The 25,704-nt window shown below is 35.1% G+C and overlaps 1 protein-coding gene across 3 annotated transcripts in view; it reads left to right on the forward strand.

The window, feature by feature from the left end:
• Positions 1-21,866, forward strand: part of unk (RING finger protein unk) — a 163,919-nt gene extending 142,053 nt beyond the window's left edge. For all 3 annotated transcript variants that reach the window (XM_081731386.1, XM_081731384.1, XM_081731385.1), the window contains 3 exons: positions 6,828-6,983; positions 12,308-12,469; positions 13,709-21,866. In XM_081731386.1, coding sequence (XP_081587512.1) covers positions 6,828-6,983; positions 12,308-12,469; positions 13,709-13,885 — 495 coding nt within the window. In that variant the 3' untranslated portion in view covers positions 13,886-21,866. The remainder of the gene's footprint in view (positions 1-6,827; positions 6,984-12,307; positions 12,470-13,708) is intronic.
• Positions 21,867-25,704: the final 3,838 nt, after the last annotated feature.

Here is a 25,704-nt window from a genome sequence, read left to right on the forward strand (position 1 = left end):
TACGTTATTGCCTACATAAGCTTATCCGTGTATTTATTCTCGGGACCATGGATAAGAAACTATTTTTCCTGGAAGAAGTCCTCTACCCCCTGTGGCTTAGCAACGGCAAACTGCACTGGAGGTCGCGAAGGACTCAATGATGCCAGATTTCTAAACTGAATGAATTGATTTCTCTCTGTTTTGAAGGTTTCCATTCCAGATTGTCATATGGGAACAGCAGAAGTAAAAACTTATTTTCTAGTTCAATCTAGACCCAGCTTGCATTATGTTAGTATTCGAAAGTTTTCGATAAAGTGGTATGTTTATTTATTGCCCATAAAAGATATGTAGGGAAAATAAGCTAACGAAGAATCTCATTTTTAAAACGGATTCTATTTTCTTCAGTATGACATTTTTTAAAAAAGAAAAACAAAGTATGGAAAGGTGAAAAATTTATTCACTTAAAAGGTAGATATTTATTTGCAGTTTGTGCAAGAGCCTAACCTTTGGCGCTATAGTGTACAACTTAATGCAGGTGGTAGGGTGATTTTCCTTTGTTCCCTTTATAGTTTTCCGATTTTTGCAAACCATAATAAAATGAATCATATATTAGTAAATTTAAGCATGATTTTTTTGAAGTTTATATATATAATTATGTCTTCATCCACAATTGAATAGCAACACACATAAAAGGGCTAAAAGCTAAAACTCTTTTGTATTGTTTTGAAAATTAAAGAAACGAAGAGAAACAAGTGAAAATCTTAGTTTTCTCAATAAATTTCGTTCCTTATAGAACGCTTCAATTTATTGTTTATGACCACCAATGTTTTTCAACAGTTGTCAGTTCGTAAGTTTGAGTTCTCTACTTTCCCTCGACATTTTGTTCGAAGAGATTGTAGTATGCTGGTGGTGCAGTGGCGGCGATTAGACGTTAAAAGTGGGGGGGAAGACTTGATGAAAGGTTGTATAACTAATAGGATACTATCTTTTTCGGTTAAAATACCGTATATTGTATTTTATATTTTATTAAGTAAATTGACAAGAGCAACGCAAGCAGGTACTAGCCCTTTGTACTCTTAAGCAACGACAGTATAAGAAGAGATTTGATTACTTGCTCATGAACATCTTAAAATTCTCTCTGGAAAATTGTGTGATCAGATTATTTAATACCAAATTTGCAAAACAAGAAAATAGAAAGGATAATATTAATCATAGTAATGAATAATTAGGTTTGTTTTCTAGAAGTTACATTGAAACTGGGGATTAATGAACAACTTTTTATTTTTAATTCCACGCATGTCATTAAATGTATGTTATTACTCTTAGAAAATGAAAGATAGTAAATACTACAAGCATATACTACGACATTTAAAGAAATATTCGCTTTTGCACCTTCCCGAAACATGTTCGTTGCCATTAGATGCAGTTTTCACTTTTTTGGAACACATCAAAAGACAACAATACTTAGAACACTCCGCACTCCTGTTATACAAAATAATCTTAAAACCTAGAATTACGTTGAATTCATTAAATTCAATTGTATGTACACTCGTATACTGCAAAACAGTGGAAAAGGTAGAAGTTGACATTTTTTAAAAAATGTTTTCTGAATTAGTTTCAAAGCGGCTGACTAATATATCAAGCCCTTCTAAGAAGTGAAAGTATGCTGGAACTGTTGTGCTGCAATAGGTTAATTTTTGGGCTATTTTCCGTGGCAATTAAAACGCAATTCCTGGAGCTTTCTTAACTCCACTGGAAGACAACCAATACACGTAACGGCAAATAATACATACAAAAACTTTACATTTCCAAAAAGTGGGGGGGGGGGGCAACTGCCCCCTTTGGCCCCTTAATTGCCGCCCATGTGGTGGTGTCCACGTATTTCCTCGCTGATTGGAAATGTCTAATTTCATTCGGCGGTACCAGATGATAAGCAACCTGGTCCTTCTGGCCAAAGAAGTCTAAGTAACAAATAGAAGAATGATGTACTTGAAAGTGAAACAAAGCATGAAAGTTTCAGGGGTCTGAAAGTGGTCGAAGGGGACTCAACCCCTAGCTATTCCTAGCTAGGATCTGGTTTCGATATGAACATTGGTTAAGAAATCCGGGCAATATGTATCTTTTTTAATTAATGCTAATTATTCAACACTTATCCCCATATAGCATTTACTTTTCTTATTACTAAGTGCAAAAATTGACGTACATTACTTTCAAAAGTAAGAATATAAAATTACTTTAAAAACGAGAAAATTTTCGAAAAAGAGGATAAAGAATTATTTGTGAATCGAGACAAGACAAGACTTCTTCAACCTTAACAAGACGTCTCGTCTCGTGGACAACACTAGTCAAGCCTGAGTTAAATCGTTTTTGCGTGTCCCAAAACCAGTGTCTTACTTTAATCAAAGGAGATCACATATCGGAATAATATAAAATAATTATAAACAACATTAGTTAATATCACCAGTTTATTGGCTTCAATGATGAAACCAGACTTAGCCCACGTCACTAACCTTAGGATACGTTTTCATGTAAGATATTTGCACTAATTGAATTACATTGATTTCAATACGAAAGTAAAGTATTTACAGATATCATTCTCAACAGCTTTTTTTTTTTAAGTTTCGGTACTGACATATTTATCAACCGAGTGCTAATCAAATTTGAAATTTTGCTGACATTTTGCACTAATGTTTGTTTCTAATTACCTGAGGATTTTTCTTTTATAAAACTAAAATTATAATATTATAGAAATTGACCCCATTTCCCCTCTCACGAACGGTTTTCTTTTTTTAAAAATCAAGGTTGCGGTCTCTAATTTTTAATCAGAAGTGTATGTGCTAAATTTTACGCCTTCTTAAGCGAATCTTCACATTCTGTATTTTCTGAACAAAAAATCGGAAATTTGAATATTAATACAAACTCCCTCTTTTCTCCTATAGGAGCGAAGTTTTCGAAATCGTAGAAACGTGTTTCCGGTTAATTTTAATGAAGAATTTATCCCCTAGTTCCATCTTTTTAACTTGGAGGATTTATGATACAGGGTGCGGCAGAACCAACTAAGCAGTTTTAAGGAGCAATAAAAAGTAAATCTGGATATATATAGAGAAAAAATGTTTTTATTTTCTAAATTAGTACAATATACCATTTTACATTCATTTAGTTTTGAAAGTAATGTCCTCAAGATGGCGACCGTTAGCATCAATACATTGTTGTAGACGATCCCTGAAGTTTCGAGCAGCTCTTGCACACATATCGCGGGGTATGGCATTCACGTCGTCAGTAATCCGCTGTCTTAACTCTGGTAGGGTGTGAGGGCGGCTTTTGAAAACCTTTTCCTTCAGATATCCCAAAGAAAGTAGTCACAAATGCTCATGAAATCCCCAATGCAACAGCATGTCGTCGAGCAGAACGTTGCGGCGATTGTTGAACTGCAGTTTTCACCCGCTGCACATTTTCTGCCGTTCTGATGGATCTGCTTCGGCCATGTGTAGCTATTCTTAGTGTGCTACCAGTTTCCTCCAACTGCCGAACCCAGGACCGAATTGTGTTTGCATTAGGAACGGCATTGTTGCGTGGAATGTTGAACTGTCGCCGAAAAGCTCGTTGGGTAGCGATCACAGATCTGTTGTTTTCATAATACGCGCGAACGGCAAAACCACGATGTGAACCGGTCCAGACCATATTAGCCACTGTAATGGAGTCAACAACAACAAAGGCAGACCACTGCAGCTACCTACCCCCACCACAGCTCTCGCGGTAATCGATAGAAACTGCTTAGTCGGTTCTGCCGCACCCTGTATATTCTATTCTTAGTAAAATAATTTTGAACTCTCTTTCACTCTCCTATAGGACATATATTTTTAAAAATCTTTTATTAGCCCTAGCTTTTTGACAAAGGAATATTCTGTACAAACCCATATTTCTATCTTTACTGTAGTTTTAGTAAGGTATTGATGAGTAAGTCACTTTAAATATAATCTCTCTTTATTTTTTAAAAATATAATAGTGTATATATCTTTTTAAAAACTCATAAATAATTCGTGTTCAGTTTGGATATTTTCGCCTTATTTGAATTATGTTGTTGGCATTCGATCATTTAACATTTTTCTTAGATCACTTTTTATTACACAATTCACGAGTCAATACGTTTCTACTACGGTTTTCTCAAAGGCTTTCTTTAGTAGAAAGAACATATGGTGTCCAGACATTTCCAAGAAAAAATGTGTCCAGACATTTCCAAGAAAAAATGTGACAGCCTTGTCCCTCAGCACGTGCAGAAAACACTTTTGTGGTCACTTGTGGTCATGTTTGCGGAAGGGGCTGTTTCTTACGAAGGGTATGGGTAAGGGTCGCTTATCGGTGGCCGCGACTTTACCTTGTTGTTATCCCTCGGAGGAAGATCACTGAAGGCGCATCCGCTTTAGCTGGCGTTTGTAGTTTTCTGCTGGTGATTCCCTGATTAGTATCCAACAATAATAGGCCAATATTGATGCATTCCACTTTCCCTGGTATCTCATTTCCACTTCCTAAATGAGCGTTATCCATGCTTGTCGCTTACAGCACCATAGTTGTCAGGAAAGAAGTCCACGTGGGAATCTAAGAAATGTAACTTTAAGGACATGTTGCACCCCAGTCTATGGTAGCAGTGCAGAAGATATGCCACAAGATCCTTATAGTTTTCTGTCCTCTTATTTCCTAAACACTTTGTTGATACTTGAACAAAGGCATCCAAAGCTAACTTTTCATCACCTATCAGGATGGTGTTGAAATGCTCATCTTTGTACAGTTTACGTATCTGGGAACCCACTAATATCCCCTCCTTTTATTTTCGCCTCACTAAGACATGGAAATTTCTCGCGCAAATAGAGAAATGCTTCCCCGGTTTTGTCCAAGTTTTTCATTAGGCCCAGGTTTACATGAAGAGCAGGGAGAACTATATTCTTGGATTCGATAAGTGCTTCGTGCATAACATTGTATGGACCTGGTTCAAATGATTGACTCTTAGGCCAGTCTTTCTTTTTATAATGAAGTGCTTTGGCGCGGCTATCCCAGAGGCACAGGAAACAACAGTATTTGATGTAGCCCTGTTGTAGCCCAAGTAATATGGCTATGACTTTCAGATCCCCGGAAACCTGCCATTTAAACTTGTCATAGTTCAATCATAATAAAATTGTTTCATGATGTTATATGTTTCTTTCATGTAAGATGCATACCCAATCGGAATCGATGGTAGCACGTTGCCATTATGCAAGAGGACACATTTGAGACTTATTTTGGAGGAGTCGATGAACAATCTCCACTCATCACTTTTATAGTTATGAGTGGACCTGGTCTCTCTACATCACTACAAAATAAGTTTTTAACTTTCGAAAAATGGAAGGAATGACATATGGCGGTTACTTAATACAGTCACATTTACCGTCTTATCAAGGCAATTCCACTGTTGTAGTCTTAACGCCAACAGTTCAGCTGTAGCTTTCGGTAATTTTAGATCTCTCACTAGATCATTAAATTAACACTGTGTTATTTTGTGATTCTCTATACACTCATCGTTTCACACAAAATCAGGATCTTTCGAAGAACTGGGTTTTGAAGGTGATGGTGCAGCACTAGTTTCACTACCGCCCTCGTCACTATCACAATCAGGTGGAACAGGAACAGGCAGTTCATCTCCGTAAAGCACTGGTCGCATGGCCTACGTATGTTAGGATATATCAAGGAAGACTTTTTCTTCTTGGAAATACCATGTGTTAGCGGAGTTGGCATACAAAAGTAACAATCATCCACATGGTTTGATGGTTCTTGCCAGATGGGTATAGCAAAGCCTATGGAAGATCTTTTACGGTTTAACCACGAATGAAGACTTGAGACACAAGATACGCAACATACATGAGAGCCTAGGGCTTGTCCTGGTCCCCGATCTCACAGCCAAAGTACAGTCTTGTACGCCTTCCTAATATATGGCGTTATTGGCCTCCTTTGAGATTTCAATGTAGCCTGTCCGCAAATGTAACAAAAATAGTCTACACTGTTTACGCATTTGCGAGGTATATTGAATTACAGGAATTACAATGACCACACGCACTAAGTACACTTCAATAACACATTCTTCCAGCACACGAACACAACACAGCTTGTAACAGACAGAAACTACGCTTAAATGAAACATGCTCCACTCCTCTCTTTCCTTCCCCTCCCCGTTGTTGCTATGAGCCCGGGCTAAAATTAGTGACGAAATACACACAGATATTGTTGCCTACAGGAAACCTAATCACTTTGTCTACAATCAGCGGGATTTGAAGCCTATATGGGAAAGGATTGACAATGAATGCTAATAAATATAATAAAATGCACCCTTCCCCTTTTAACTTGGAAACGAGAGCTAATTCCAGTTTTTCATTGCCGTTTTCGTTGTCAGCGTGGTCGATATAGTTAAGAAACTTTTATTTCATTCCAGTTACATTTTCACTGTTGGCTAGTGTAATTAAACGATGAAAATTAATGTGTAATATTTGAAATTTACCAGCTTTCATAAATATCCTACATTTCTCATGCATTCAGCAGTACAAACACAAGAAGGATTACATTTCCATCTGTAAAGAAGGATTTATACATGTTCTTGCTGAATAATGTACTGGTGTAATTGTTTATTATTTGCACAAACTACAGAGTAAAATTTGCCAATTCAGAAAGATTATTACAGTCTGAATGTATGTATTGCAGTAAGTTTTATTTACTGTTAACGCGTACAACATGGCGTCTATAAAATCAATTTTGATAAAATCGTGTTAATTTAGTATTAAATATGTTGCTGATTTACTGTGTAGTTGAATTGTTTTTTGTTTCAGGTACAGAGGTTACGAGAAGAACTGACATCGAATAGAGCCAAGCTATTAACTTTTGAAGATAGGATAGCACAAGCTAGAAATGCATGTGAAGCGTGGAAACGGGAAGCCGAAGAATCGAATAGGAAAGCTAGTATAGCGGATCAAATGAGAGATGAGGTAGCTTATATTATGAGTAGTTCAATGTTTGCATTAATGCGACTAGTTTATATATAATGGTTCGATTCATAATGTTTTTAACCCACGACCAACCTGAATCAGAATTACCCCAACTACTCTTCGTAAACAAATGTTCAGTTATGTTTATCTGGTTCTGCCTCAATTAAACTGTCATTTCCCTTTGTGCTGATTTAACCCTTATCCGGGCAAGCTATTTTTGTAACGTGGACTGCAACTGGGGCCTTACCAACTCTATTAGCCTTACCAACTCGATATGTTCATAACTTTAACTTCGACTAAAGATATAAGAATTCAGAATTTTATGGCATCGAAATATTTATGGTTATTATGGAAGAAAAATATGAAGCTACTGGGCCTGCCCCGGTTGCCCGGATAAGAGTTAAGAACGGACATTTCAAGACTGACACATATATCAAACCTAACGGACATTTCAAGACTGACATATATATATATATATGTCAAACCTACATCTCCTATCCTATACTCTGACTGTTCAAATTTACCCTTCTCTATTCCAATGCAGTCCCTCAACTACCTTAAAATGCTCTCGCCAACACTCTTCATCGGGGACGTGTATCTGTTCATCATTAGTCGCAAACAGTTCAATCGTAAAAACGAAGTAATAACAATGATGATACTCCCTGTTCCTCACTTTATCATACCAGCCCTCATTCCCTACTGAAACTTATTCATATTTGCTTTCCCATATTCACCTGAAAGGGAAAAGACTTCCTGCACTTCATCCTTTACACACAGTTATTGCGAGAGCTTAAACACCGCACCTCTACAGAAGAAATGCTAGAAACCTATATGTAAAATTTGCTCTATATTTGATATCAATCTGACTTTAAAACATCCTACTACAAAGATAACATATTTCACCAGTTCGGTAATTGCGATTGTTCAAACCTTATTTATATCCTCCCACTGCCTACCTTTCTGTGTTGGATAAACTCTTAATTGGTCTTTCAGACTGCATCAGCAATCACGGATACTCACGTAATGCACATATTTTCCGTGTCTCGCATATTCTTTAAGCTGTAGGTCTCATCTCATATAATCTTGGCACTGAAATCGAACGATGAACTCGATCAGTGAGTCAACTTGCTATCACAACAGTAAATTGGACCACATCTCGTAAGTGTTGTCAAAATCCTCACATATTCTTACGGTCCGTGAGAAAAAATGGAACGTTTTGAACTTATTTGCGGACTGCATGCGTAGCTTTAATCATCTATGATGATTTTGATTCTGCCCCATCCATTTCTTATAATTTACTTTTGTTTGTTACTTATTACTGTTACTTTAGATTTATTTTCATTTTATTATTTTGATTTAATCCACTTTGACGTTTTTCTTCATTTCATCCATCCAAAATAACTGATAAAGCTTCCGCCAGAATGTCGTAATTCTACGTATTGTGTGTCTTACAGAGACCTTGAAAATTATATATTACTTGACCCTATTTGTTAATTACATTTTTTGAGTTCAGTCTCGCTCATCCTATCTAGCGGCGCTCCTGGTTGAATTTCATTAGCGTAAAATATCATTCGTATGTATTAATGAATCACAGATTTCGGAATTTTTTCCTATTTTAATCTTGTTAGTAGGTATTGAGTATAGGTTCAGACTTCATTGCAGATCAATTTCTGGATTTTGTGTGTATATTGTTTTGAATAGAGGTTCACAAGAACTTCGTAGTTGCACGACAATGCTTGTCTTGCAAATTCCTTTCAAATCAGTATATTAATTCGACTTCGGCTATTTAAAATTTTTAAAATTGCTTCCTGCCTTTCTTCTGTAGCCACATTCCTGATCAAATTTGGTTAGCTCAAAATATCAGCCTCTCAGTAAGAATAGAAATTTCGTCATTTTTCACAAATAAAATTGATTCTGGGGTGCAAGAGAGTATTCAGACATAAGGCGTACACAGTTTATATATCTGTATACAAAATAGCAAAAGGTATGTACATAACGTGAAGAAAAACAAAAACTACTGACTGCATCAAATATACACTTAACTTCTGAGATATACTTTTTCGTCAATTCAGTGCAGGAAAGAATACTAGAGACAAGATCTGAGCATATAATTTCTGTCAACAATAGTAAATGCTGAGAACAGTGTAACTGAGGATTTTGATTCATTCATAGCGTGAAAGATTATGCAGCGTTTCTTTCAAAATCTGATGTAACCCCGTTTTCACCCCTTTTTTTTTTACGGGCAGAAGCGATATATGGTTGGAATAAAAATTCAGAACCGGTTGTAAGGAAAACAATCTACATACCAGAAGTGAATATAGCATATAGCACAACGAAGAGGAAAGAAAACTTGCTGTTTCCACTAATATTTCATCAAACTGAAAACCATTGAGACTGTCTGGGAAATAAAAGAGATTTCGACTCACGTCAGAACTAAGCCAGCATAATTATAAGGTAATTACGTAGTTATTTGGAGCACCCACTCACTGAAGTCACTGAAAAGAAACTTAGATTTCAAGCCTGTCCAGCTCGTTGATGTAATGTAGAGATTAGAAGGCAAAAGGGTTTTAAAAATAGATGTCAGGACGTGTTTCACTGTTAGCCACTTTGAATTCCTAGTTTGTTGTGTATCTATCCAAATAATCATGTAAAGAGAAATGGAACGCACTGGGCACATTTTCGAATATCGAAACAAATTCTCTACTCAAAATGTCTTCATGTAGGAATTATTGTACGACAATTATTTCAGAAGCTCTTCTGGTTTGTTCATCGGGTCATTGATAAGAAGTCGAAATATCTTTATCTAAAGCCTCTGGGATCCAACGTGGTCCACAATTAAAAACTTGGAAAAAGTTTAGCATAATAAGTTATTGTTACTAACTGTTCAAACAAAGCCTAGACCGGTGGCGAAACACTTCTAGTTTATATTCACTAATTGCACTTTATAAAATACTTGCACTGTAGCAATTCACTGGCTGGACGCTATGATACTAAAGTGTAAACACGTGCCAATACAATGAAATCTTGTAAGTAAACTATCCATAGACTGTACATTAATATCAGTAATATATTTAAAAATGTATAAAATTCTTTGATTGATGTAATTTACAAATTTAAACTATAATTATACTTGAAAACGAAAAGCATACTTCACTTACATATACACTTATTTATATGTGGGCCATCTGAGAATAAGTTATTAGAAACGCTGAGAAAAGCAAGGGTAAGTTCTGCAGTATTGGCACATGTGCATATTGTGCGGCGTATGTCATAATCGAAGCAGTTCAAGCCGTTAAAAGTACTCGCTAACACGGCTTTAGATAGTGGTAGTTTGTGTCCCTGATCGGGCATTTGATCGAAACGCAGTTACCACATGGTTAAGAAATTCTGTTGCCAGAATCTCGGCAATCAACCAAAGTCAGTTAGGGCGAATTCGTGGATTTTAGAGTCGTAAAGCAGGCCATAAAAGCAAATCCGGCAACTAGTACTGGGAGATTATTAGACGAGCTGGGTATCTCACGTACAATGTGGGTCATCCTCTTCATAACCTTGGCAAGAGTATCCGGAGCTCACGAATTGATTTCAGCTCAAGCATAGAAATGAATAATTGTTTGTGGAAAACCCGCGTGATTAGATTCCTGAAGAGAATGTGCACCGATAAGCAGATGTTTTGCAAAGTCCTAATGTGCATAGATAGTAGTTAAACAAGGGCAAGTGCGGGAACTTTTCGTCAAGCACGAACGTTTCGAACACAAAGTGATGTTTTGCGTCTGATAGAATTATAGGGATAACTCACTATAATTTTGTTCCAAACGGCTGAACTGTATATAACAACCCGTACTCCGAACAGTTGGTTAGGATGTATACCATTATTTCCCTAAAAATGCCGTGTATCGGTAAACAAAAAAGCCTTTCTCCATAACTCCATACCTCACGAACGGAAGTCGAACTGATGTAGCGAACATATAGTCTGCATCTCGCTCTCCCTCTGATTATTACTTATTCCGACTCATGCCTTATTTCCTGTACTCGCTGTTCCAATAACCAAAGAGAGGTGGAAGCTGCAATGTAGTAATTCCTCACCTCGAAAAATAACCAGAACTGGTCGAAAGATAACTTTAGACGCTACAAATGGTAGACACGTGAGTACTAGGCAATTTTCATTGTAACGTGATGTATAAATGATAGAATACTAGAGAACTTGTGTTGACTCAGTCTTGTATTTTAATTTTCTATAAGTTAGCCTGAAAGAAAAATATAGGGTTCCTCCAGTTGTTTTTTGTTTTTATCAGCTCTACTCGGCAGATAACAGTTGATTCTTTATTTGAACGTGACCCATTGATCTCGATTAATTTTGTGGACATTAGTGATCTAATCACACCCCGTTTGTTGTACATCGCCTAACCCTCAAAGCAGACAGCTGTACGTTTAATATCCGTCTTAATCTGTAAGTTGTGATAAAATATTTGTATGTAATAATGTTACTTGCATTCCTTCTTACTAAGTTTATGCTCAGTTTTGTTTCCATTAATACCAGTAAACAATAAACCTCATGAAATTACACACAAAATTGTAGCTGAAATAGCTAAATCTCGAACCTCTTGTGTCCCTCTTGCTGGGAAGTTCCTTTATCCATTGACCTACCAGCGACACGATCAATTTCCGTATTTATGGCTTTTTCTCTCTCTCTCTCTCTCTCTCTCTCAGGTTCGTATTTTGCTTCAAGAAATCAGTTTGAGATTGTTTGCATTTGACCGGAAAAAAAAAAAAAAAAACATCAGAACTAAAATTCTGCTGGCATTTGTTGTGATACAGAGGCATAACACATTGATTTGGTTGAAGTTTTGTCATTCCCTTAAGTATAAATGGGAGGGACATTTTTTTAAAGAGTAATTACGTATTATTTTTGATTGAAATGTGTAAAGTAAGAGTTTCCTGAGTTGAAATCACGTTCAGTTGAGTGTAACTAAAGAACCATGCGAATGTAGATTGACGTAAATAAACCTAAATGATTAGTTACTGAGTTCGGTAGAGATAATAAATTATGTTTATTCTAAATACTCTGTTGACAATGAAAAATTTCTTTTATAGAGTTCATTTTATTAATATTTTAACATGTGCATATTATATGTAAAAAAAAATGCATTTTGAAAAATCACATGCAAGACTGTTATGTGAGTTAGTTTCTTTAATTTATTATTGATTAGTGTTCATCTAGAATTTGGTATTTTCTATCAAAGTATTTTAGACTTTGTATAAAATAAGAAATTATACAGCAGTGCTTTATCTATAGTGAAAATTTTGTCCAATGTATTTTTTTCCAGGCTGTGACGCAAGTTAAAGTTCTTCAAAATGAAGTGGAACAATTACAAGGTGGTCCCTATTTACATACATTAAAGAGGATATCAGAATTGAAAGACCTACCTTTATCTACGTTAAAATCTTTACAGAAACAGCTGCAAAATGATTTAGATGAAATAGAAAAAGTAAGTATGAAAAACTTTCCTGTGTATTATACATAACATAAATTGAGAATTTCGTGAATAACAAAAGAGAGAACTTCACTGTCAACTGTGAGTATGACGTTAAGCATACCATTCTTAACTTACGCTGTGTAAGTTAGTCTTAAGTAGTACTTGATACGCTTACATGTTGATTGAATCCACTAACGAATCGATGAACCAGTGAAAATCCGCTTCATTTCTTTGTAGGTGTTACAGAATATATATTAAATATAAATTTTTTACCTTGTATCCGCATATAGGTAATTCAATATTAAATAGTTTCAGTAGCATCTCTGCTTTTTCATCAGTAGCTGCTTAAAAATACTGCTCCACTTGACCCATTATGGGATCTTTCTATGGAAACTATACTCGAAGAATTGACGAAACATTCTTTCTTAGAAAATTAGTTTTGTTGAAAACAATAACGAAACTCCAGAAAGCTGTCATCACGTATTCACTTCATCAGTATTTTTTCTTAAAAATAGTGTGCTTTCATCGAAGAAAGAAAGAAAAAAAGTGACGTCTCCGGATGGACTCACTCAAATCATCCTAGTAGATATTAATTTTAGTTTTCATACCAAAATAATGCAGAATTAGATCAGACTCTCCTCAACTGATGTGGCCCCGCGTAGCGTAGTAGCTAACGTTCTCGCCCTTGATGTGAGCAGTCTCGGGTTCGATTCCGGTCGAAAAAGTGTAAAAAGCATTTTCAGGACAGCCATCCTGAATTGAGGTTTTCCTCATTCACACCAGGCAAATGCCGAGGTGGTAGCTCACTTATAGGTCCCAGGTCGCTTCCTTCCTTCCTTCCCTTTCCGCGGATAGTGTGCTTGCCGAGGGACGTTATCCCTCATAAATGACGAGCTAAATGGCCATAGATACCGAAAGCCCAGAAATTTAAATCCTAAATCTCTCGCCTCAACTGATGCATTATGTTGAGGATTTAATTTTAATTAGGGAAAGTATTCTTCTTAGTTAATAAAATAAAAATAATGCGAAAATTCAGGAACTGATTAGGTAATATCTAAAGAACTGCTAACTTTTTGTCAATAATAATAATAATAAGTATTCGTAATGATATGTGTAGTTAGCTAAAAATCGATGATATATGTATTAATTTTTTGTAGTATTCCTCATCATTATTACCCAAAGAGTAATGTTTAATATAATTATAGATATAAGTTTTTAGTATATAATTTTTATGTATTTTTTCTTTATCAGGTTGTGTACATGCAGACAGCAACGAAGTGTATGGTATGTGAAGAAAATAATCGTAGTATAACCTTAGTACCTTGCAATCATTACGTTTTGTGTAGTTCATGTGCAACAGTACAAAAGGAATGTCCTTTCTGTAAGTCTCAAATAACTCAAAGACAAGGTTTATCCATGCCTTTGTAACTGTGAATTAGATTTATATATCGTATTTAGGGAATTCTTATGTACAAAAAAGGAAAAAGTTTTGGAATGATTGTTTTAGAGCAGTACAGCTGGATCATTGTTAACAGTGTTATTTCCCCTTCATACTTTTTTCTCTTCTCTGTATTAATTTCTTTTGGGGAAAAAATGAATTTTAATTGTTTGCTTATAATCATGTACTTTGAATTTGGATATATTTTACATCAGCATTTTCAATTTACATAGATTCTCTGGTTTTATAGAGATTAAAAAACTATAAATATTATTGTGTCTTATTATATTTTTTTTTTCATTAATTTCTATTGCTGTATTTTTTCTTGAAATTATTAAACTTTTACACTTATTTTCATTTGCTGCATTTGAAAGTGAATAATCGTTACACATTTATTTCTCCTGTTTCATTTTAGTTTGGCTGCTTAGATTTTAGGCCTTTGAAATGTACTTTTGCTGTAGTAACTTTTAGACTGTGTCTTTATAAAGAGAACATTCCATTAGTGACACACAACACACACACACACACACATATACCTACAGTACAAATTTTTCTCTGACTTGTTTCAGAATACAGTATTTTCCTTACCAGAGGGTATTGACAACTTGCAGTATTTCTAATGAATCGTGTGATTATTTTATTTAAAGCAATATCGGAATCGTTTTCCGTAACATGTTCGTAAGGAGAAGTGTAGAACCCGGTGATATAAATAGTAACTGTAAGTACTTCTAGATTATTGGTAGTTTATTTATTACGTACATTTGAACGAAAATATCAGATAAAATGAATTGAAATATATATATATAAAGGAGATTGATTATTTTGTGTAACTTAAAAGTAATTGAGAGATTATTTATTTATTCTTATTTCTGTTCAGTTGCTGTAAGTTAATTTCTTTGTTAGTTTCACAGTAGCCGAATGGCTTGTTATTTGTATAGTATATTCTGTAAACGATTCTTTATGAAATAATGAGAAGTAGATTGAAAGTGCAATATTATTGTGACAAGTGTATATGCTCAGGACTTGTAAAATTAAATATCTGTATGAGTTTTGTTTACAATCATTACTGCTGTTCGATATGTTACACAGCGTACTGACAAGTGTTGTGGGAGGGGGAAAAAATGTGATTATCTGCTCAACTATTACTGATTTTTCTTTTCGTTCTTTCTTGCTGCGTCTAAAACTTCGTATTGCAATTGTTGTTAATATGCTCAATATACTTAAAAATTAAAATAATTCAGTTAGTTGTATGCTACAAAACAACATTTGAAGTTAACAATAAAGTGATTATCCCGTTATTAAGAATAACGATTAGCTAGGACAGTATTCACGAGTTAAGTTGATGCAATAATAACATAAATTTATGTTCATCACAGTATACGTGGGTACGAATTACACTTTCATGTGATATAGTTTTCATATTGAAAATCATGAGAACTTAGCAACTTTCTTTCTTTAGAAACTTCATTTACTTTTCTCCCTCTAACATGCTGCAGGTAGTGTGACGTAAATGTTTTCAAAATACATATTTTTCTGTAGAAGACAACACGCTTCATTTCAATCGAAATAATATATCAGTAAGGAGGAGAGATTCGCTTCCTGTAAAGATTATTTCCTGTATTTCCCAATACTGCATAGATTGTATACAGAACAGTTTAAAGAATATTCAAGGTTGTATACAGACAAATTTCACTCAAAGAACGACAAAAGTTCTTTTTGTATTCCTGGTACAAGAAGCAGCTTGAAGAAATAGGAACAGAAACATACAGTTAATTAACTTTGTGTAGACTGTAATAGCTGGAATGCTTTAAACATACTTTTTAAACAATGTCTGCAAAACATTATTCGCCTACCATAAGCGAACATGTTTGATTTTGGCGGATGTTGAAACTGTTATTAATCTGAATATTCTTTCGATAATAAAACGAAAAGAAAATACTACTTTTAAAATACCAAGTGCTCAGACTACGTGATGATGTCAAAACTAATTTTATAAACATACTTAGTCCATTCCCTGTAAGCAAAAGTTGCGTAATCCTTTTTAACAAAATATGAAAACGTTGTAACATGAAGGAATATAAGTAGTCCCGAATATTAACTTCAGAAAGAGGTGATATATGACATGGAGGTGTTAACTGAAATGGAGATCTCTGAAATTCCTCATGCAGCAAAGCATATGTTACATTGATTTCCTAACTTATTAAATATGCTTGTAATGAGATACACTATCTGACAGAATAAAACATGAAGAGGTGAATGGAGGGATAAAAGTTGTTTAATTTAACTTTGATTTGATGAATTAAATCAGTAACCGCCAAACAGTCTATGGTAAGCTACAAGTCACTCATGAGAATATTTCAGTCGCTTTTGGTAACAGTGCTGGTAGTTCAAGACTAAGAAGAAACCACTATTGTATCCAATTGAAGCTATTAAAAAAAGAATCAGAGCATTATCTTCCATCGCTTAGCTGAAACAGTTTTGAAGTTTAAAATAAATCTTGAAAGGTTAAAGATACTTATTTCGAGAGCTTCACGTACATTCAAGTAAACCAGAGTTGGAGTAAAGAATTTTAGCCACTGTGACATTTAACGCTTTGCCTGTATAGGAGCCAAGCTTTTAAAGGGGAGTACAGCCATATTACAGTACTACTGAAGTGCAAAACCACGTTGAAATACCTTCATGTTTAAGAATGCAAGTTCAAACATCTTTTCAAGCTTTCTATAAAATGAGCTAGCTGTTAGAACAATTCATGTCACTTACTTGTATTGACATTGTTTAATTGATTTATTGATTTTATTCCTGTGTGAACAACGAGATGAAACAATTCAAAACGAGACCTGTAGTTCAAAATGGGATCTAAAATACTGTAATGCTTTCGATATTCTCATTAAGAATTAAACCCAGGACGTCGGACACCAAGGGCACACGCATTAGCTATTAGACCAACGAGGAGGGCTATATGACACTGAAGAACCGTTGATACGTATAATGTAACACTTACAGATTATCCTTTAGTGAAAATAAATCTTACCAGATTTCAAAATGATTTAGTAATTTCAGCCAGTCATCTTAAAATAAGGATCTTTTAATATCTTCAAATAAATATATTGTATTTTGACTCGGGTAGCACAAGTGAAGCAGTTATTCAGGTCTTCGTATTGTGAACCTTCCTTTCTAAGAAAAAGTGAACAAACGCAAATTCCAGAATGGAGACACAAACAACAAATTACGCTGCTAATACTTGATTTTACTCTTGTGGAAATAATGTATGTAATCAGAACTTGATTTTTTCATCTTTTACGAATTTACAGCCATATAATAATACATTGCGTTAATAACTCAGCATCTGCTTGAGATTTGTAAAGTAACTAGTACACAAGGAAGATGCCCATGGCTGGATTAGGTATTAGAAACTAATTAGTTGTACAAATGAGGTTATTTCTATCGTAATTTTTGAAGGCATATATTTATATATTCGATTGTATGTATTATAAAATATTGATTCGATTTCGGTGCAAAGAATTTGGCTTTAAAACTAAAATAGGATGGATAAAGAACATGGTAACTAATACTGCTACAATTAGGTAATGATGGTAGTATTAATTATGATGTATTGCAAGTTAAGTAATTTTTTTTTAGTTTTGATCCTGCAATAATAGTGTAATATTCGATTAATTATTAGTAACAGTGCTTGTTACATTTAAAATAAATAAATAAAGTACGCCTCGTAATAACCTTCGTCATCGAAGGAAAGAGACAAACTAAGACTTATAAAGTAATAAGTATGTAATACGTCATTTTATCAACATTCTTTAATGTTAGGTTTTATTTATGTAAAATGTAGATGAGAGAGGGGGGGATGGAGAAGTATTTATCAATAATAGTGTCCTAGATTAGGTCAGTTGTTAAATATCAGACCATTAGAATTTCATTGATCTATGATCAGAAGATAGTAGTAATTCAAACTGCAAATTTTAGTCACATTTCTGAAATATACCGTTGATCAAAACTGTATATTTGATGATGTATACTGAAACTCTCATCATAAAAGTTCTTTTAAGAAGATTCATCCAACAGTAACCATGTCTAATATGATTCATCGTAATTCTTTCACGTGCAAATGCAACAAACGTATGTGGTAAGAATAAGGTAACCAGTTACCTCGCATGATGGCGTAGAAAACCCAAATGTTCTACGAAGCAGAAGCAAAATTGCAGAAGAGAAGAGACTAGGTTGGCAATGGAACCCTTCGTAGTGTTAAATACACTCATTAGTAGAGGCACGAGTTTTTCACAATGCACGATAAAACGAAATGCGTCAGAATTACGTACTTTTGAGTTTCTTGACGTTTTATAATAGTCTATGTGTATTTTCATTCGTTTCCGTTGCGCGAAATTTCTAACAATACGCGATATAACGCGAAATTTTAAAAGTATGTTTTCATTACTTTAAAAACGCTAGTTTTCCGCTGACACAACGGTAGAACATGGCATGAACTGTGCATTTTGGGTGATTAGGACACGACTATAGGGAACATGTTGCCCGTTAACTGTCACCATCGCAGCTGGATGAGGAGTTCCGAAGTGATGATTGTTTGAAGTTTGTTGTAAATGCACTTACATATGTGTGGCTTCCAACAAGCAATGTCAATTGTGAGAGATTTTTTTCCAAGTATGGACTGATAAGTGACAAACGTACAACAGTGAAGGAGGAAAATGTGGAAACATGTAACATGCTGATGTTTAATGCTTAAATGTAACTTATGCCTGTGTTTTCAGAGGATAGCAAAACTTTCCTACCCATAGTAAGTTCAATTACTGATTTTCCTCAGTTTGATTTTAAAAAATATAATTTTCTATAAATGAAATTGCATTTGCCAAGTGTAATATTCAGTGTATTTTGTTTTTAGGTAATTAATGGTTTATTTTTATAGTGATCTATGAATAAAATGAACAATTGTAAAAATGTCAGGGAATTCTTTCCACAAAAGCTAGAAAATGCGAAATTTTCAAATTCGTAGTTGGAAAAACTCTTGCCCCTACTCATTAGCAAATACCAATGTAACTGATACTTACAGTTTTTCTTGAAGACTTAGTCCTCTTCCAACCTGACACATCAACAAAAATTGATTTTGCACTGGTTTAACAATAAGATTAGGTTTTTTGACTCTTGACTAATCAGTTTTGAAAACCTGAAACAACTCTTGATGCATTTCTCATTACGACTACGAACTCTGCTTTCTTTTAGAGTAAAGTATTCACCAAAATATTTTTAAATATCCCTCCCCGTTAGTCTAGTGGCTAACGCATGTGCATGTGGTTCCAATTCCGATTTCTAGTGGGAGAGCACAAAAATTTGCTTTCATAATCATTCCCTATAATTAATAATCTGTCTCCTTTAGCATAAATGGCATAACCGAGGAACGTTAAACTAATAAAAAAAATCATTTCATTTCATTTCAAAACATCTTCAACATAACCTGCGTGCGTCAACGTCACCTTGAAATGAAATGAAACCTTTGCGTTTTACGTCCCATGGTTATGCCGGGTAGGCTAAAAGAGATAGTGGTGATGAGAAATCAATGAAATGGTGGAATGAAGAAAATGAGAGGAAACGGGAGAACCCCGACGAAATCCACGCACACGTGTTTGTCCACCACAAAATTCACTTGGCGCGAGGTGGGATCAAACCAGGAACCCCATATACCAGAGGTGAACGCTCTACCACTGAGCCCACGTCACCTTTAACCCAAGTGATATTTGTACGAAGTCATAATCAAGAACAAGATTGGCCGTAGAAAAAAAAAATCAGTAAATGAATTCAAATTCTAAGAAAGAAATCATAATATTCTTAATAAATAAAAGAATGTAGTTCTAACAGTAAGCGCCTTGTAGTATAATCCTGTTAATATTTTATCATATCAAACTATAAAACTGCATATTCATGACAAAACTACACTTTCTGATGTACTGCGCAAGAGTAACTGTAACTAATTTATTAAGCTTTTCGTATCATGGCTTTGTACTGCGTGTATAAATGCCTAAACTTTGTTTTTAATATATATATATATTTTTTATGGATTAGTATTTTCTTCCCTCAAGAAAACAAAACAAAAAAAATTGAAAGGACCTATGGGAAGACAGGAATCCTTACGTTGTTTATTTTAGTGGGTGGCCTGAAGGACTTCCCCTTCCGCAAACCAGTGAAATTTTACCGGGGTTATTTCTTCTGTCGTCCTCAGTCGGGATTTGCAACATTTTCGTAGTACTGTTCCCTCCTCTCCGTGTATTGAAATTCTCCCGGGGATGGAATTGAATTCATCACTGGTTACAAATATACAAGAATATAAAACCTGACTTGAATTTAGTATTCACGGCTCTTCAACTTCTATTACTATTGTGGTATTAGATATTTTTATTTATGCAAAATATCATTATATTAGGTTTCAGCTTTTGGTGCCAGCAGTCGTGACTTCTATTTGATTTCAATGAAATGAAGTGAAATCTGGATCGTACTTTCAATTAGTGTTTTTTCTGGTGTAATTTCAAAACGAGATAAACAAAATGTTCGGTAATATATCGAAATGCTTCTCTGGTAAGAATGGGATAACCCGTTTTCAGTAGACGAGCGTGTATGAGGCGTGGCAGGTGAAGAAATCATGGCTTTAAATAGTTTATAAATACAGGTAAATATGCTGGCATTGAAAATCTAAAAATGACACCAATTTCAGCTAAGAGGTTTGTAATAAGAATTCTGAATTTCAGTTTAAATAACTTATATAATTTTTATGGCTCTTCATCTGATCCGTCGAGAGACTCAACGTGTAAATGTATTTACATTCACAGGAAATTTGCATTTCCAGTGACAATGAATTGTGTGCAGTTGTGGTTTGTATACTGTGTTCTAAACTATTATATAGTGAGGTAACTTGTAATTTGCTCTCTATGATAAAATAGTATATAAGGCCTTCAGTGTAAGACTCATTAATAATTCTAAAGCAAGAAGAGTATAACAAGATTTGCTGTGAAACCGTTTTAAAAATAAACCTTCCTGTATATCTTTTTTTTTTTTTTTTTTTTCTCACAGTAGGCACAACTGACGCATCGAAAGCAGTCTAATGACAAAAAAAAAAAAAAAAAAAAAAAAATATCTTTATCCAACGTTGAAGTTTATATTTTGAAAAAAAAAATAGTGATAACTCGAATAAACCATAATTTTATGGTAGTGTTGAATGGTTTGAATACCCTCTGGTAATGATGAAAGAAAATTATGAATTATATATATAAATATATATATTTAAAAGTATTTATACAAACATAAGACGATTAGTACAATTGGATAAATGCAAAGAGTAGAGAATAAGCTTTTTTATAATTGGATAACTCAGAACAGTGAAAGGTGTCTGTGAGTTATTTTTTTCAAACTTTAGAAATTCGTGTTAGGCACAGTTTGTGATTTCTGTACACAAAATTTGTAATCATAAATGAAGTGGTATGGTTGGTTATCTTGTAGACTAAACTTTAATTCTTCCTTCTTTTTCTATCGTTCTATCGAACAGTCTATAACTGTATTTGTGTATGTAAAAAAAAAAAAAAAAAAGTACGAGAAAATACATTTTTCTTTCTTATATTCAGAATTATTTGACAAAGCAAATAGTATTTATAAGTGAACTTTTTTTTTTTTTCGTTTGCCTAAACATTTATTAGAATTGTTGCAAGTTTTAAAAATTTTTATGAAGCATTAAGTAATATATAATATTAGAAAAACTATGTATAATGGCAGCTGGTGTATGTGACAGAATCATTTCCTATTGCGATGTGAAGAAAATCGAGAACCGAAGTAGGTCAGATAAGACCTAAGCCAGATAGCAGATGAAGTCGATTGATCATACTCATCACTATCCAGTAAGATTTTTCCTCTATAGAAACTGCTATAGTAGACAGACATTAATAAAAATATTTTCCATGAGAATGGAGTTTTATTGTCAACTGTATGTAACCTTCGTCATATATATATATATATATATATATATATATAGAGAGAGAGAGAGAGAGAGAGAGAGAGAGAGTAAGAAAGAAATTATCCGCAGTTTGACAAGTCTCGTTTATTTTATAGTTGTGCTGTTGTGATCATTAAAAGATTGATCCTAATTCCTCCATTTGTCTTCCTTTTGTTGCAGATAGGTCATAGCCGCTCCATTAGAAGTTTGCACCAAAGAGGAACAACAAGCAGTGATTCGGTTTTTGAGGTCAGAAGGTGTATCGTGAACCATGACTAACTTCCAAACAATGTGCCACTTCATCAATAGCCATTCATCTAACAACCTGTCACGTGCACGCTCAATGTTGTCATTTGTGGCCGTAGATGGTCGTGCAGCTCCTTCCTCGTGCGTAACCTTGTGTGATTATTTTTGAATTTTTCAATTCATTTGTAGACACTCCGTTGCGGCAAGAAATTGTTCCCGTATTGTGCCGAAAGTCTTTGATGGATTGCGGGCCCTGGTACACCTTCCGACCACAAAAACCAGATCACTGTTCGTTGTTCCTCTTTGCTGCAAACTTCTAATATAGCAGCCATGATCTATCTGCAACAAATGGAAGATACGGAGGAATTAGGATCAAACTTTCATAGTATGGCCACAACAGCATAACAATAAAATAAACGAGGACAGAGGTCAGTATGAACAATGTAAGAAGAGTTATGTGAAAATTGCCGATAATTTTTTTACTTACCCTAGTGTATTTACATAATATGATTTACGTGTACAAAGTTTTTGTCTTTAAAATTTCTTTTTAAAGACTTCGAGAATCTAGAAACTGTCAACAATCGGATTAGACGAAACAGTTGAAAGATACCATGAGCTTTAAATGTAGGTTGATAAACCAGAATAAAGTTACTGCACAGGGACGTAAATAAGGGCCCCGTAGACCCCGCATTGCGGGGGAGCCCAAACCATCAGGGGCCCCCAAATCATGAAGTGGGACGTTAGGTCCCACTCCACGCTGTCTGCGGGGAGGCCCCCAGGCTTTTAGTTACGCCACTGTTACTGCAATATTAAGCCGATCAATAGAACACTGTTTCTTTCCATATAATATAAAAGGTTTTAGAGTATAAGAAAAATTAAAGCAATACTTCAAGTTGTCCAATTTGTGTGGCAAGGTACCCCATTGTATGTTTTGTCAAGCGAGCATAAAAGTGGGAGTAGGCCTTGAATTTTATTGATAACAGTTTGAAAAACGTAGTTTGAACGGCTTTATATAGTAACTGACAACGCAGAAAGAAAAATTGAAGTTTATATCACCTTTGGATTATAGAAGTCTGATTTCATTTTTGCCGAATTTAATAGTTAATAATACCGTGATGGTAGCTGAAAAACGTGAACACGTTCCAAGTGAGCATTCATGATAAAAAATTTCATCGTACGGTTGGTTCGTCTTTTTCTGCATACAGTTGTTCGGTTAACTGTCGTATTTTGCGAAAGCATATTTCTTGTGAGCTCCGTCTTCTGTATGAAATGGGATTATATATAACAGAACAATCAATCTTGTAAGTGCCGGGTTTTCTTAGATAGGAAATACTACTCATGCTTTTCCAGAATAGTTTTAAAAACGTTACACATGACGTGATAAGCATACGAATATAAGTAATTGCTATCGACGGTAATATTTGTGTATTATAATAACGTAGTCTCTACTCAGTTAGAATTTGAATAGAGTGAGATCTGTGCTTTGTCTTGGGCCACCGTGGAAAGATCTTGGTGTATTTACGGAAAGATCCTCGGGACTACCAGCATAGAATATAGAACACAAGACTTTGGCAGATATCTTATTAATGGAGAGGAATTACAGGTGTACTCGGCTCTGTTTAATTAAAAATAATCTGTGCCATATTATAGAGTAATTTCTTACTGTACTTAAGTTATATATTGTGTATGAGGGAATGTTCCAATTCTACTGGTTTCATGACTATAAGAATAAAATCGCTTAAGTTGAACTCTGGCGGTCACAGAGAAAACTGTTCTACTGAGATGTGGTCAGAACATAGCTCAGATTTCGGTTATTTATTCTTGATGCAAGGGTGATAGGCCACATATGCTGTAAATCCTTAAAGTATTCAATAGTAAATTTAACACGTCTAAGATATGCAGATTCAGTTGTAGGTAGAAACGGTACAGTGAATAGCCAATTTATCTGATGTTTCAGACTAAAGCCGTAGATACTGTGAAACTACCTGTCATACATATTAGGAAAGTAATATTTGAATGTATGTAAATAACTTTGCTGATATAGAAAGCAGTGAATTATTAGTAGGGCCTTGTCATATTTCAATGTATCGTAACTTAGTAGGAAATCATTATTCATTACCAATCTTATTTGATAATAGAATCTAAGAGCACGAAATTGTTCACACTACAAACTTTATTTGACCTTGTAATGATCTCTCCCTATTCCACACATTAGCCTTTTCTTCCCGCTTCGTAGTGTGCTTACTTTATTTCCCTTTCGCTGTTTTTATTTCTTATTTTGATCTTAATAGAGGACAGCTATATTCCTTCAAGTCTGCATACCATGACTGGTTTCCTAACTAAAGAATATCTTTCATCTAAAGAAATGTGTGTGTTTTTAGTTCCTGTCTCGAAGAAGTCAGTGCGATTAACCTACAGCAGGAACGAAAAGCGACGATTTCATTGCAAAATTCAGAGAGAATTTTACAATCTAAGTAATTACAAATTATGAATACATATGTGACTATTTTCATACTTCTGCCGATGTTACTCCCAAACCACTTGTTACCCTCACTAACCTGGAAGCACGTGGAGTTATTGCTATATTGCTTATTGGCATGACGTGGCAACAGCCGAGTGCTTTCAAGTATATAGTCAACAGCCAACTACAAGCGCGCTGTCTGGCATTGTTTTTTGCTTTAGAAGGTAATGCTACGTGATTGAAGTATGGTTCATAGAACGGCATTATTATAGCATGTTACACAATAATCAGAAACCTTATTATTCTGTGTATCATCTCGCTTGTATCAAATATCGTCCGAATATGGGCGATAAACTTAACAGTTTTACTATAAATTTCCTTAACCACCATTCAAGTACAGTAGTTACCAAAGAACACGGAACTGGAGTTGGAAGCACGTAAGGTATCTGGGTTGGCAATGGGCAGGTGGTGACCGCAGCATCGGGCTGATGGTGGTAGTGTTCAGGGCAAACTTCGTACTAGTGGGGAGGAGTATAATGGCAGTGTGCAGTGAACCGAGCAGACGGAAGTAACAAGTGCGTTGAGTGTGTCGCGAGGAAAGTGTCAAAGTTGCCTACAAAACTGCATTGACGAAGAGAAACAGTAGTCAAAGGAAGACCCTCCGTGACACTGAATATTGAAGCGGATTGTTATTTAGAAACGTCGTGCGACTGAGGTCCAAGTGGCAGAAAAACTCAGGCAACATCTCCCAGAGCCTGTGTCGACAATCACAATCCGAAACGAGATGGGATATACGACGTCAGGTTGCACGTGCGAAACTGCTAGTAAGAGATCATAACGCTTTAGGATGAAGTCAGTGGTGCCGCAAACATGTAGCATGAATCACTGATGTCTGCGATATGGTCAATTCAAGCCACAGACTGTATTTGTTTACGGTGGACGCCCCAAGAAGCGTTGATCTGGAGTGTCTGCCTAACCGTAAAATATGGCGGCAGCTTTGTGATGCTTTGAGCGGCAACATTCTGGAATCATACACTGATGTTTCCCGTTCGCGTCACTGCTCGTGATTATGTCGCCATTTTAGGGGGCAGTGTAGTATATCC

Source organism: Thermobia domestica, chromosome 11 (assembly GCF_964235325.1).
Source record: "Thermobia domestica chromosome 11, izTheDome1.hap1.1, whole genome shotgun sequence".
Classification (NCBI taxonomy): Eukaryota; Metazoa; Arthropoda; class Insecta; order Zygentoma; family Lepismatidae; genus Thermobia; species Thermobia domestica.